Raw genomic sequence first — 14,568 nt, 5'->3', positions numbered from 1 at the left:
CGATCATTACGTTGAATCTGAGGTGCATCATTAAAGTATTGAGTGAATGCTTTCAGTGTCCTCACCTTGTACACGTCCTCTAGACAACGTGTCAGCTCCCATTCCTCCACAGCAGCTGAGGAATGGCCCTTGCCTAGAAAACACACATATACACCACTGTGTTCAGCCAGATTAATCATCCTTTGACTGCAGATCTGCTACTTTTGTGACAAGGTGATGATAGCTAGACAAATGGAACAACAATGACTTGTGTGTTTCCCTGGTAGAAAATTCATATAAACACGACCTGCACATCTTGAGCATAACATAACATGTATAGCACGTAAGCTTGACAGCCTTTCAACTGGAATTATTGATGTCTTTGATGCAGACTGACTCCATTTTCTTCATTAAATTACTGCTTGTAATAAATAAAGACTATAATCTTGTTGATGTTGTTACAGCTCCAGATTTGCAACTGAATTGAATTTATCAATCAAACTCATATGGGTGACCATACAAGATGACCATGTTACTGACTTGAAGCAGTGGTGCAGCGGTGCAGAGGTGAGAGCAGAGGAGTGAGCAGGTACTGCTGGGCAAAGCTGGGCCTCTCCTGCACCACCAAAAGCACCGCCCTGGTGGCCACACGCTGAAACTGTTGGGCTGTCAACTTGTCTTTAAAGTGCAGGAGGTCGAGTATCTAAAAAAATAAACCATATACACTTCAAATTCAAAAAAGCATTCTAATGCAGTTCAACTCATCCACCCATTAAGGGTCCCCAGATGATATGCACAATTCCATTTTAATAAAGCTTGGATTGCATTTTTTGGAGTTTTAGCCATCACTTATGATGACATCATACAGTACTCAAAGTAATTGCTGAGATTTAAGTAAATGGTGACATTGTCACTAGAAAATCTGAAAGAGCAACAAAAACAAGAAATTTGAATTGGAAAAGAGCCAACTGTTTAACCAAATTTTCCAAATGTGTCAAACAAATGTCATTAATAATCAGGGCTCCAGAGTGTGACATTTTGGTTTGCATGCGCCCAAAAATCTGTCAAGTGCTTCTAAACATTTTCATCGGTTGCACCTTAAATTCAGTTTATTTTTTAAACAATTAATATTGTAATTTCTTGTTGTGTGTGCTGTGATTTATATGAAGAAAAATGTGTTTTCACCTGCCACAATAGAGCTGGTTTGCCTTTTGGTGTGCACAATGTATAAATATGGGCATGGATTTTAAGTAAGTGTGCAGGCGAGTATTTTTGGGTGCTCCTAAATTATGTGCTGGTGCACCTAAATGAAAACGTCAGCCACACCAGTGCAACCAGTATGAAAATTTGTTTGGAGCATTGATTAATCCCTCATTGCACAGGAAAACTGTGTGAAAACAACATCTGTAAGTACAAAAGGTCAAAGTTGAACCAGAAATTGGGCATGCAAACTGTGACACTTAAGGGATGAGGCAAACTGGAGAAACCCGAGCAGAAGATGAGGGTTTGATGATGTCAGCTGTCTGCATTTCCTCCACTTGCTCCGTCGTCACCTTGAGTTTTGCTAGGGAGACACAGAGTTCTTTGCAAATAAGATTTTGATGTGTCAGTATGTTTGTACGATGCAATGTGGAGGTGTACACATCTGTATTCTCCTGTAACAGGTTGCAGAACTGTGTTTCCCCTGTTCCATCCAGCCGTGCTCGCCTTGTACTGTATAACCACTGAAGCCCTTTTCAGACAGAGTTTCCGCAATAACACAGCAACGCAGGCTCGGCTCTACACCACCTTTGTATTTTCACACTGAATCAAGCAGCACCGACATAATGCCACTCCAGTGTGTCATTTTATATAGCATGCCGGTGTTGTGAAACCAAAAGAGGCTTGGCGGTTCACATCCTAATGTTGAGATGTGTGTGGTTTTTAAGACGTTTCAACCCAGTTTCCCGCTGTTAATCTAAACATGTATCTGCCAACTGTTTATAATCACGTGGATGCTGTTATAATGTTATAAGTTGCAAGTGAAATCTTGACCCATCATGCAAAATGACAAAAATGCTCTAAATTACATCGCATAATCGGTAAATAGCAGACCCTGTCTAGCTCTCACTTGCAGAGAGTGATACTTTTCCGTGGGGAAGTTCACTGAAGACTCGGTAGGGAGGCCTGACAGGCAAACATATTTTTGGATATAAGTTGCCAAAGACAGCAACTACAACAACACAACAGTCGAAGGCAACAAAGATATTGTGAGTTAAAGTTTTTTGCTCAAAATCACCTCACATAGTCACTGTCAGTCAACTGCAGGAGCCGCCTGGCTCTCGCTGCCAGGGACAGATGCTTTTTCAGTCTGAAGTGTGACAAAGAGACGGTAGGACAGACAGGATGGCAGCGACTTTGCCATGTAAAAATTCTGTATTTTTTTCTCATATATGTTGCCAGACACTACCTGCCACCACATTACTGCTGTTTGGTCTGGTAACTTTGCTTTGTGGGTTGAAGTGTGGGACATTTCTCTTTAGTTTGATGAGTGCAGGATCTGTTTAGTTGTCAGACTGTGAACAGCATCAGAACGTCACACCCCTGTCCCACCCTTACACACAGATGCCGTCTAGCTTTTGTTGTGGCTTCGCTGGTGGAACGAAACTGTCCCCCTGTTCCACCTCTATAACTTTCACACAGACAGCGATTTGAAATTTCGGAGCAATATTCTCGGCTTGAAAAGGCAGTATGAATGGGGCTTGAGTGTCGATGTTGGAGAGGGCAGGTTGAGGTGACCTGGTGTCTGAAAGCTAACTGGCACTAAGGAAAGACTCTGTCTCTTTCACTGGTGGGTAGATGCTATTTTAGTTAACTAAAATAAATAAATAAACTACTATTAGTTAAAACTATTATATATACCATATTAGCCTTCGTGCTTAGATGCCCCAATTGGCACAGTGTATGTGTGTGTTTACGTGTGTGTGTGTATGCGTGTGTGTTTTCAGAACACCTGAGGACAGACATCTCTGTAGTAACTGTCTCTTGAGGTAGACTGTTGAGGGCAGGTCACCAGGATCCTGGCCACACCTTCACATTTCCTCCAGTCTGACTCGTGCCCTAGAGGACACAAACAGTGTTTCAGTTAGGTTTAAATACATCAAATACAAGCTCCACTCTATAAAAAGACATTAAGCAAATGAGACATAGAGGCAAGCATACTGTGATGTAGACAGATAAATCAGTGAAACTAATGAAACACTGATGTCTTGCTCCTGATCTGTTACTGTTCAACTTAAAAGGGTAATATGCATTACATATTTGAGGACTGAGGATTAGAGGATATTTGTCTCTACTTTTTTCAGTCACACTGTTATTCTCACGACTTTTCTTTCCTCCATTCTTCCATCCTAACCTACCCTCTAACTCACCTGTTCCTCCACCGAGTATGGCTCTGACTACAGCCTGGACACCATTAGGTTGCATCAGGCGCTTAGACAGCAGCTGACCACACAGACGGCTCAGCCAGGCCGGAGCTGATCCCAGAGCTGCCCTGCTGTTGGAACCACTGGAGCTGCTCAGTGCACCAGACTGGAAGGAGGGACAGTACATATTAAACAAGGTCTTACAGTGAGCCTCACAATCACCTAAACTGGGGAATCTGAATGAAAAACAAAAGTGTGACTGAATTTCCCTTTCATTTTGGTTTATGTAAAGTGGTCACATTTTTTGCATGACGTGATAAAGAAAATGTAAGCTTACCATAATCAAACCAGAAAAAAACAACAGCAAATTAACTTGCTTTCTAGCTAGCTTTCCACAAGTGCCGGCTGTCGGCCAAACAGCTGACTGCTCAATTAAGTCCACTTGGCTTCTTTTTAATGCTTGTATTAATTGCTGATTCCAATAAATACTTTAGATTAATAAGTTGTGATGATTGAAGTGTGCATTTTAGCCTTTGTTTCATAACAATGTGAGCATGATGATAGAGAAAAATATACATGCCTATCTGAATCAGTCCCTCCTCCACATGCTCTCAATGAGTGTGTGTGCGTGCGAGGCTGTGTCCTGCGGAGTATGATAGCACAGACTTGTCACAATGTTGTATGCTCAATTTGTGCTTGTCAAATTTTCAAAAATAGATATCACTTCACTTTTTTGTAGTTTATGCTAATGAGCAAAAATACAATACGGCGGACTGATTTGCTCCAATGGGATTTTTTGTAGAGTAGTATCACACAGACTTGTGTGTCAAATTTTAAGTCAATTGGACTGGCTGTGTTTCTTTGGCAAATGTTTCCATAATCAAATTTTGTTTGGTTAATTATAGCACCACCTTGTGCCAGATTTAGCTCATTATATGTTGAGAAGCATTTGCACATCATTTCCAATTACTGTGCCAATGTTCGTGTTGCTAGCTCTTTCCAGCTCACTGCAATTTGAGCCGCTGACATGCTCACCTGTTTGGGTCCACCTTGAAGAATCAGCAGCTCCTTGATAACAATTGGCTGGTAGACTTTTCCAACAAGGCTTTCGAGGGCCTCCCTGCAAGTTTGACGTTCCTCAGCACTGAGCTCCTGCATCTAAAAAGTTAGCAAGAAGAAAAACATACACAGATGCCTATTTTTGCATACATCAAAATACTCTTTGACAAAAACAATATTCTCACAAAACCGCAAAAGATTATACTTATACAAGGCCTCCTGGCCTTTAAAGTAGGCACTCTAACTGTAACTCCACCAAAAGCATTCTTAAAGAAAGTGCAGGCTCAGTTTAAGAAGATTTTAAATGTGATCAATCAGGTATAGCCAGATGTGTTACCTTCTGCTCCTTTGTGCCACTTCTCTCTTCCCGGTGTGGCTGGTAGCCAAGCTGGCACAGTGCAGCCATCACATCACCCAGATGCTGTGTGAACACCAATGTGGCCAGAGAAGACAGTTCTGTCAACTGCAACAGGACATTGGTGGTGTTGAGAAGGCGGCATCCCACTGCTGGCACTGCCCCACCACAGACAAGGTTTTCCACCATTGCTCCAAATGCTGACCTGTGACTGAGTGGAACACCCACTCCAGGGGCTAAGTAGGGGCAGAGCCCCAGAGAAACCACAAATTGAAGAGCAGCTCCGAGCATCTTCTGCTGGGTGACACTGAGGACATCAGGGGGTAAAGGTGGAGCAATCTCAGGGGTGCGATATTTAGGTGCAGAGGCAGCTGGGGTCTGATGGAATACTTTAAGTTCAGCAGAAAGGTGTCGCACTAAGGTGAGAAGAAGTAGGAGACACTCCTGGGCAAAGTCCCATGCGGCGTCATCTGTGCTACTAGAGAACCAGTCTGCTGCCTCCATCACCTCCTCCCTCAGCCTTCTCACCTCCTCAAAGCTTGGCTCACTCTGTAGCTGCTCCAGGAGAAAGGCTCTGTTGGCTCGCAGCGCTGCACAGAGAGCCTTTTGGTGTGAGGACGGAGCATCATGCACCGACGACTCTGCAGTCAATAACACACAGAACATTGATTTGTGGGACGTGTATGACTAATTTTGTACAGAGTTGTTGATTGTATGTAGTGTATGTTCTCCGGTACTGACAACTAGTTGTATCACACTTCCTGTTTAGTAAAATTGTCACCTAACAGCTTATCAAGCAGGGATACCGACAAATGTATAGTTACCATAACAGACGAAAATAATAAAAACACGTGAAAGTGCTCACGAAGCTTCAGCAGGGCCTGCGAATAGTTTTAGTCACAAACAATGACTAAAACAAACGTGCTCCTGACTTTACAACCTGAAACTGATAAGATGACCACCAAGCACTTATTACCAACTGTTCACCCTCGTCATCTGTTTAATAACAGTATTCCAATACGGATTTTGTCGCAAACTGGTGCACAGTTGTTACTCTAAGCTTTTAATAGGTGGCCTGTGACGAAAAGTTTAGATTATAGCTACCGAAAACTGCTATAAAACAGCACCTCCTCCTTATTAAATCTAATGTTCCCTTTAACCGCCAACGTTATCCTCTGTCTGTTAACTATCCACTTACCGCGAAGGGGTTTCGTGAGGATATTTATCGCTGCGATGATCGCTGAAGTCATCTCCCTCTCACACAAACAACTTACTGTACGGCCATGGAGGGTTTCCCCATACAGCACTTGTTGTTAATATGATCAAGACTGGACTTGAGACTCAGCGCTGGTTATGCTACGGACAGATAGCTCCACGCTCAAAACAGCTCAAAATGGCGCTGAAATTAGACGTCACCGCGCATTGGCCCCCGGGATCATGGGATTGGCTGACGGTTTTTTTTTCTTTTCCATTCTTTATTGAACGAAGCAAAACATACAAAGTCATTAGTACACAAAACAAAGCCATTAATACAAATGAGGACAAGTTAAGAACAGAGCCAGGGGGAGTTCTCAAATAAATATATTTTAAAAAGAAGCACAAATAAAACGTTTTTGCAGCTTTCTTATTTTCTAAATCATAAATGGTTTCAATGTTCTGCTTGTTTTCCATTGCAAAAACTATAAATAGAGGTTTCGAGTGGCTAAATTTGGCTTTGTGGATATGGTAGAATGTTCGGATCCATGAACCAGCCATAGATCGTAACCCCACTGGGATCTCCATAATCTTACATCATCAGTAACCAGGTGTGACTCTTGAAACAGTGTTAAATAGTTAACATTATTTCTTAACCCCCTAGCATTGAGAGTAATAAAAGACAACAACATATTAACAACAATTTAATGAACCATGAAAGAAGTATAGTTTTGATGAAACTAGAGAGTATTATCTTACTATCAAAAACTGCACCATTTTACCTTCTATATAAGATGTTAAGTGAAACATCCCAGTAAAGCTAACAAGGCCACGTAGACCTCAGTTGAGAAATCAAACCACACCATGTGTAAACTGATTGGGTTTGAGGTTTACCAAATCTAGACACTAAGATAGTAATAGGAGTCCTATTACTATCAAGCAGTGGAATGTTATTATTTAACAATTTATTACACATACAGAGAGGGGTTTCTCAGAGACTACCTCCAGAATGTGTGAGTGGAGAGGATGGAATGGCCTGCCAGCAGTCCTGACCTCGACCCCATTGAACACTTGGGATGGTGGGATCAGCTTGGACATGCTGTTCGTGCCAGAGTGACCAACACAACCACGTTGGCTGACTTGCGACAAATGCTGGTTGAAGAATGGGAATCCATCACACAGCAGTGTGTGACCAGGCTGGTGTATGGTTCTTCCACACGCTACTGAGGCTCCTGTTTGTTAAATTAATACATTATTAAATTGCCAATCCACCAAACACCAAACAAGAGTCAATAACAGAATAAGCTGTTTGACAGAGAAGATTTGGCAAATTTTTCATGGACGCAACCCACATACTCAGCTCTGCTGCTCATCCCACAATGCATGTTATGGTATAAGATTTATTGCCAAGAAACATTGTTACAGCAAATGATCTACCAAACACAATTTTCCTCACTTTTTGTGCTATGTTTATTTTAACATGCAGTGAGCCTAGCTAATTCTAGTTTCCCCTTTTTCAGGTTCACCTGCACAATAACACTGCTGTTTTGCCCACTGTTTTGACTTTAGTTTTGTGTTTTGCCTTTAGTTTGCATTCTGCAATTGTTTTGTCAGTAATGGTAGTTTTGATTTATTTTGCCCGTCCCTTTAATTCATTAGTGTTGTAGTTTGTTTGAATTGTTTTCCTTTGTTTAGGTCAATTTTCCTTAGTTATCTGTGGGGTTGAATTTGTTAAAACCAACTGGGTTACCTTACTTTTGTTATTTTGTAACCTTGTTTATTTGATTTCTTGTTGTTTTTCTGACCATTTGTTTAGTTATTTTCCTAAGCAGAGTGCCATATTGTTGGGAGGCTTGGCACCCGTGGCGAGGTCCCTTGACTTTTGTATGTGAGTAAACACACAGGTATACACTATTGACTGCACCATTTGCTGTGAGGATTGCTGTGCTGCACTGAAGGTGAGTAGTGGTAGCACCCCTGGTCACTGCCTCTGTGTAGTCTGCCTCTCCACATATGGCCTCAGCTTAGTTTTACTTTTTTTATAGTTGTGGTTGGACTGAATTTTAATAGAAGTACACCGATTCTTTTTAAAATTTCATATTGAGGCCTTTTTAAAAGATAATTGTAATAAAGTAATTTCATTCGCCTTACTGATTTTAAGAGTTTTTAATTTGCTCATTAACCCTTTCTTTCCCCCTCAGCAGTTCCAACCCCTATCTGTTTACATTGATTATTTTGATTATTGTTTAAAATAAAAGCTTTAATTTAACTTTTTCACCATATGAATACACAGTATGAATACGCGGTACACAGTATAAATACGCGGTATACAGTATAAATACGCGGTACACAGTATGAATACACGGTACACAGTATGAATACGCGGAACACAGTATGAATACACGTTTCACAGTAAAAATACACGGTACACAGTATAAATACGTGGTACACAGTATGAATACGCGGTACACAGTATGAATACGCGGAACACAGTATGAATACACGGTACACAGTAGAAATACACGGTACACAGTATGAATACGCGGTATACAGTAGAAATACGCGGTACACAGTAGAAATACGCGGTACACAGTATGAATATGCGGTACACAGTATGAATACACAGTACACAGTATGAATACGCGGTACACAGTATGAATATGCGGTACACAGTATGAATACGCGGAACACAGTATGAATACACGGTACACAGTAGAAATACACGGGACACAGTAGAAATACACGGTACACAGTATGAATACATGGTACACAGTATGAATACACGGTACACAGTATAAATACACGGTACACAGTATAAATACACAGAATACAGTATAAATACACTGAACACAGTATGAATACACAGATCACAGTATGAATACACTGTATAAATACACAGAACCCAATATAAATACACAGAACACAGTATGAATACACTATAAATACACAGAACACAGTATGAATACACTATAAATACACAGAACACAGTATGAATACACTATAAATACACAGAACACAGTATGAATACACTATAAATACACAGAACACAGTATGAATACACTGTATAAATATACAGAACACAGTATGAATACACAGAACACAGTATGAATACACAGTATAAATACACAGAACACAATATGAATACACAGATCACAGTATGAATACACTGCATAAATACACAGAACACAATATAAATACACAGATCACAGTATGAATACACTGTATAAATACACAGAACAGTGTGAATACACAGATCACAGTATGAATACACTGCATAAATACACAGAACACAATATAAATACACAGATCACAGTATGAATACACTGTATAAATACACAGAACAGTGTGAATACACAGAACACAGTATGAATACACAGAACACAGTATGAATACACAGTATAAATACACAGAACACAGTATGAATACACCGTATAAATACACAGAACACAGTATGAATACACTATAAATACACAGAACACAGTATGAATACACAGATCACAGTATGAATACACTGTATAAGTACACAGAACACAATATAAATACACAGAAAACAGTATGAATACACAGAACACAGTATGAATACACAGATCACAGTATGAATACACTGTATGAATACACAGAACACAGTATGAATACACAGATCACAGTATGAATACACTGTATAAATACACAGAACACAATATAAATACACAGAACACAGTATGAATACACAGTATGAATACACAGAACACAGTATGAATACACAGTATAAATACACAGAACACAATATAAATACACAGAACACAGTATGAATACACTATAAATACACAGAACACAGTATGAATACACAGATCACAGTATGAATACACTGTATAAGTACACAGAACACAATATAAATACACAGAACACAGTATGAATACGCAGAACACAGTATGAATACACTGTATAAATACACAGAACACAGTATGAATACACTGTATAAATATACAGGACGCAGTATGAATACTCTAAATACACAGAACACAGTATGAATACACAGATCACAGTATGAATACACTGTATAAGTACACAGAACACAATATAAATACACAGAAAACAGTATGAATACACAGAACACAGTATGAATACACAGATCACAGTATGAATACACTGCATGAATACACAGAACACAGTATGAATACACAGATCACAGTATGAATACACTGCATGAATACACAGAACACAGTATGAATACACAGATCACAGTATGAATACACTGTATAAATACACAGAACACAATATAAATACACAGAACACAGTATGAATACACAGTATAAATACACAGAACACAGTATGAATACACAGTATAAATACACAGAACACAGTATGAATACACCGTATAAATACACAGAACACAATATAAATACACAGAACACAGTATGAATACACTATAAATACACAGAACACAGTATGAATATACAGATCACAGTATGAATACACTGTATAAGTACACAGAACACAATATAAATACACAGAACACAGTATGAATACACTGTATAAATACACAGAACACAGTATGAATACACAGAACACAGTATGAATACACTGTATAAATACACAGAACACAGTATGAATACACTGTATAAATATACAGGACACAGTATGAATACACAGAACACAGTATGAATACACAGAACACAGTATGAACACACAGTATAAATACACAGAACACAGTATGAATACACAGATCACAGTATGAATACACAGAACACAGTATGATAACACAGAACACAGTATGAATACACTGTATAAATACACAGAACACAGTATGAATACACTGTATAAATACACAGAACACAGTATGAATACACAGAACACGGTATGAATACACAGAACACAGTATGAATACACAGAACACGGTATGAATACACAGAACACGGTATAAATACACAGAACACAGTATGAATTCACAGAACACAGTATGAATACACAGAACACAGTATGATAACACAGAACACAGTGTGAATACACTGTATAAATACACAGAACACAGTATGAATACACTGTATAAATACACAGAACACAGTATGAATACACAGAACACGGTATGAATACACAGAACACAGTATGAATACACAGAACACGGTATGAATACACAGAACACGGTATAAATACACAGAACACAGTATGAATACACAGAACACAGTATGAATACACTGTATAAATACACAGAACACAGTATGAATACAGGCTGCAGCTTGTTCTTCATGTACAGCTGTTTGTTAAACAGGTAAAAAACAGAAAATCACAGGTGCAGTTTGAACTTTAAGGTTGAACCAGACAGCAAAGCAGATGCAGATCCAGCTGTTAGAGTTTCTAGAGATCAGCCTTTGAAAAAGTAAAGTGATCATCCAGCCAAATTGTTTGCCGTCCGCTTCATAGATATTTAAACAGGTACAAAGGACAGGATTGGTTATAATATAGGACACAGACAGCGGCTGAAATAATGCAGAGTACCCATTGCAAAATAAATAATATCTTTATTTTAAGACATCCGTGAATCAAGGTCATCACAGTCTAATTTCCAAGTGTCTTAACTACGTTCACTATAACTTTAATCATGTAAATGTCTGAACTGATTACACTTTAACTGCAGACACACATTTGATTTTTTCACGGTGAGGATGCACGGATCACAGGTAGGCCTGTATCCATGGACAGTGCGGGAAATCTGTGGATTGGGTGGTCCAGGTCATAAAACTAAACACTGTGATTAATATCAGGTGGGCTGCCGGTGGGTGAAATAATACATCTCATTAATGAGGAAAACATCACATTACGTGCACTATAAGAAACTATACAAGTGTGTCTCTCCATTAGCAGAGCTGTGCACAATTACGTACGCGGCACATCAGTTTTACTTATTATCAGGTTATCATGACTACCTTTGATTATTCCAATCTCTCGACAAGTTTTAGTTCTGTGTTATAATTTAAATATAGATAATGGCATTTTTGGCATCAATTCATCTGAAGTCTCTACAGCTGTTAAAGCAGAGTGACAGCTGATCCAGCTGTGATCACCTGCAACCTCCATGGATCCATGCGTCTCTCTCCGAGTCCTTAGTTCCGCCCACCTAAGATTCGGGGAGAGACGTGAGTAAACCTCGGGAGGAGAGAGAGCCTTTTGCCATAATATTTATCCAACTTTAAACATTCCGTGGAAGGAAACTTTCTTGAAAAACTATTTTCACTGAAATATAGCCTGATGTAGTATACTGTGCAAAAAGATGCGTATTTCGCTGAGCGATGCTTAAAATTGACATGATTGTCTTCTACACAAAGCATGAAGTGGAACTTGGTTTAAACCATGTTTGCCATAATATTTATCCAATTTTAAACATTCCTTGGAAGGAAATCTGCTTGAAAAACTTTTTTTCACTGAAATGCAATGTTTGAAGTTGGATAAATATTATGGCAAACATGGTTTCAATTGTGTTTCAATTAATTTTTGGTCAAAACTAACTTAAGGCCACTTTGAGCTTCCCTGAGCGACATAAGCGTCTTTTTGCACAGTCAAGTAAATTTCCAGCAAGTTTCCAACCAATATTATGGCAAACATGGCTTCAGTTGTGTTTCAATACATTTTTGGATGTATTTTGAAAACCTGACGAAAACTGAAAGTAACATTTTCTCATTTCTCACAAAGGTGTTGTTTGATACACCTAAATATGATCGGGCTCTGCAGCTCTGCAAAAATATAAACAGTGACCTGTCATGCTTAAAGATGACTTACATCCTTTGTGCTTTTTAGATTGCAGTGGTGATGGAGTTCCTGAGAAGACATGATCAACTTCATTTTGGAGGAGAGCAAAAGTACACTGAGAGTAAGGTGAGTTGCTGAGACATACAGACTGTCCAAAACTAGAAGACCAGGAAAGATAAGGTTTCTGTTTTTCATCTGTTTTAAGCCTTTTTTGAGTTTTGAACTAGAGGATTTTGATGAGGACGATGCTAAGCCTCTTCTGATGCTGGTAGGATTACGATACTGAGAAGACTTAAATTGTAAATTGTTAATGCTGATTTTATCCTCTAAATATGCCAAAACTGCATGTCATATCTAATTTCTTGTTCCAGGTTTAGGCAGTGAATGTCAGCAATAAAATGAGGGACGTTGAGTTTGAAACCCAGCTGCTCCTTAACTCTCCAGAGGCCTTACCTCCTAATATTAAAATGAATCATATTTGAAAGACATTCAGAGTTAAATTACAAAATGTCTGTCATATTCTGAAGGGTTTCCAAGTAGCCTGCCATGACCTAAGCATACAAAAAGTAGCAACGATTGGACTATCAGCTACCAGCCAGTAGCCAGTAGCAATCTGGTCCTCCCTCTGGTTGTGCAGCGGGACTACCAGGGCACCCACGGTGGTGTGACATGGGAGGACAGCTAAGAACACACACTTGGCCACTGATCCCACCGATCTCCCTCCCTCTTGTTGTCCCGCAGACTGCCAGGGCCACAAAAATCTGTGTTAGCATAACTGACACATTATTATTTCCTAACAGTATGTTCAGTGGTTGTCTGGTGTTAATGGGTTGATGTTGGAAAAATAAACAGCCCGCGGTGGAGCTGATGCAGTGGATTGTGAGCTGTAGTTTCACTGCTGGTAAACACACCTTCACTTTGGCTGTCGCAACTGTTGTCTCCGGGATTGTTAGGTGAAGCCGGCCAGGTGGCGGAGCAGCAGCAGTAGAGCATCCCTGAGGCAGCCTGCCCTGCAGACAACCGGCCTGTCTGCTCCACCTAATGAGCCCAGAGACACTCCTCTCTCCAGAGGATGAGTGACCCTGACAGGAGCAGCAGAAGACCGGTGGGAGAGGCTGAAGAGGTCGGAGTGTTTCTCCGCAAAACTTACAGCTCAAACTCTACCGAAAGCAGACATTACCTGAGCTACTTTGTAAGTTAAAAGTTTGAGTCAAGCATAGAGAATGCAACCAGCGAAGCCAACCAATCAGAGATGGAGTAGGGCTGTCTTATGAGAAGAGTCTGTCTTTTTGAGCAGTATGATCGCGCCCTCTGCTGTTCAAATAGAACAATGCAATGACAAGGAGCAATAGTAGAATGCATTTATACTGATTTCCCTTGTTAGATCCATGAATTTTACGAGCAAAATAACCACATGATATGATGGTAGATGCCATCACAGTCTCACAGCAAGTATTGCAAAAGTTTTTCATTGCGACATTCAGTATATGGTTACATCCCTACTATATAGACTATTTGTTTTTGGAAGAAAACACATCATCAAATATACTGTAGATATACCACAAAGCAAAACTATTCATTACAAGATGCTACATTCAACATTTTACTTGCGTAAATTTCATAAATATTACCATCAAAGTGTAATTATAGTATCATAAATAAAAATAGCTACTCATTATGCATGTCCCCCTCATTTTCTTCAATGCCTCATTTTACAGGTCTGTAATCTAAAAAAAAATCCTGAATATATATTTGCATGTATATCTATCCCTTACTGCTTTTACCATTTGTACATTACTCTGCAATCTACTGCTTTGGCCCTTCTGGTTAGATGCTAAACTGCATTTCATTGTC

General features: G+C 39.5%; 1 protein-coding gene across 1 annotated transcript in view; it reads right to left on the bottom strand.

The window, feature by feature from the left end:
* tango6 (transport and golgi organization 6 homolog (Drosophila)) overlaps positions 1–6,182 on the bottom strand; it is a 30,434-nt gene extending 24,252 nt beyond the window's left edge. Inside the window, exons 1-7 of the mRNA XM_073472320.1 lie at positions 5,996–6,182; positions 4,780–5,438; positions 4,419–4,541; positions 3,390–3,549; positions 2,972–3,078; positions 520–682; positions 66–133 (exon numbers count right to left, since the gene is read on the bottom strand). Of these exons, the coding sequence (XP_073328421.1) occupies positions 66–133; positions 520–682; positions 2,972–3,078; positions 3,390–3,549; positions 4,419–4,541; positions 4,780–5,438; positions 5,996–6,047 (1,332 nt within the window). The 5' untranslated portion in view covers positions 6,048–6,182. The remainder of the gene's footprint in view (positions 1–65; positions 134–519; positions 683–2,971; positions 3,079–3,389; positions 3,550–4,418; positions 4,542–4,779; positions 5,439–5,995) is intronic.
* Positions 6,183–14,568: the final 8,386 nt, after the last annotated feature.

Source organism: Pagrus major, chromosome 8 (genome assembly GCF_040436345.1).
Source record: "Pagrus major chromosome 8, Pma_NU_1.0".
NCBI lineage: Eukaryota > Metazoa > Chordata > Actinopteri > Spariformes > Sparidae > Pagrus > Pagrus major.
Note: the sequence above shows the minus strand (reverse complement) of the source record. Positions and strands in the feature narration are given on the sequence as shown.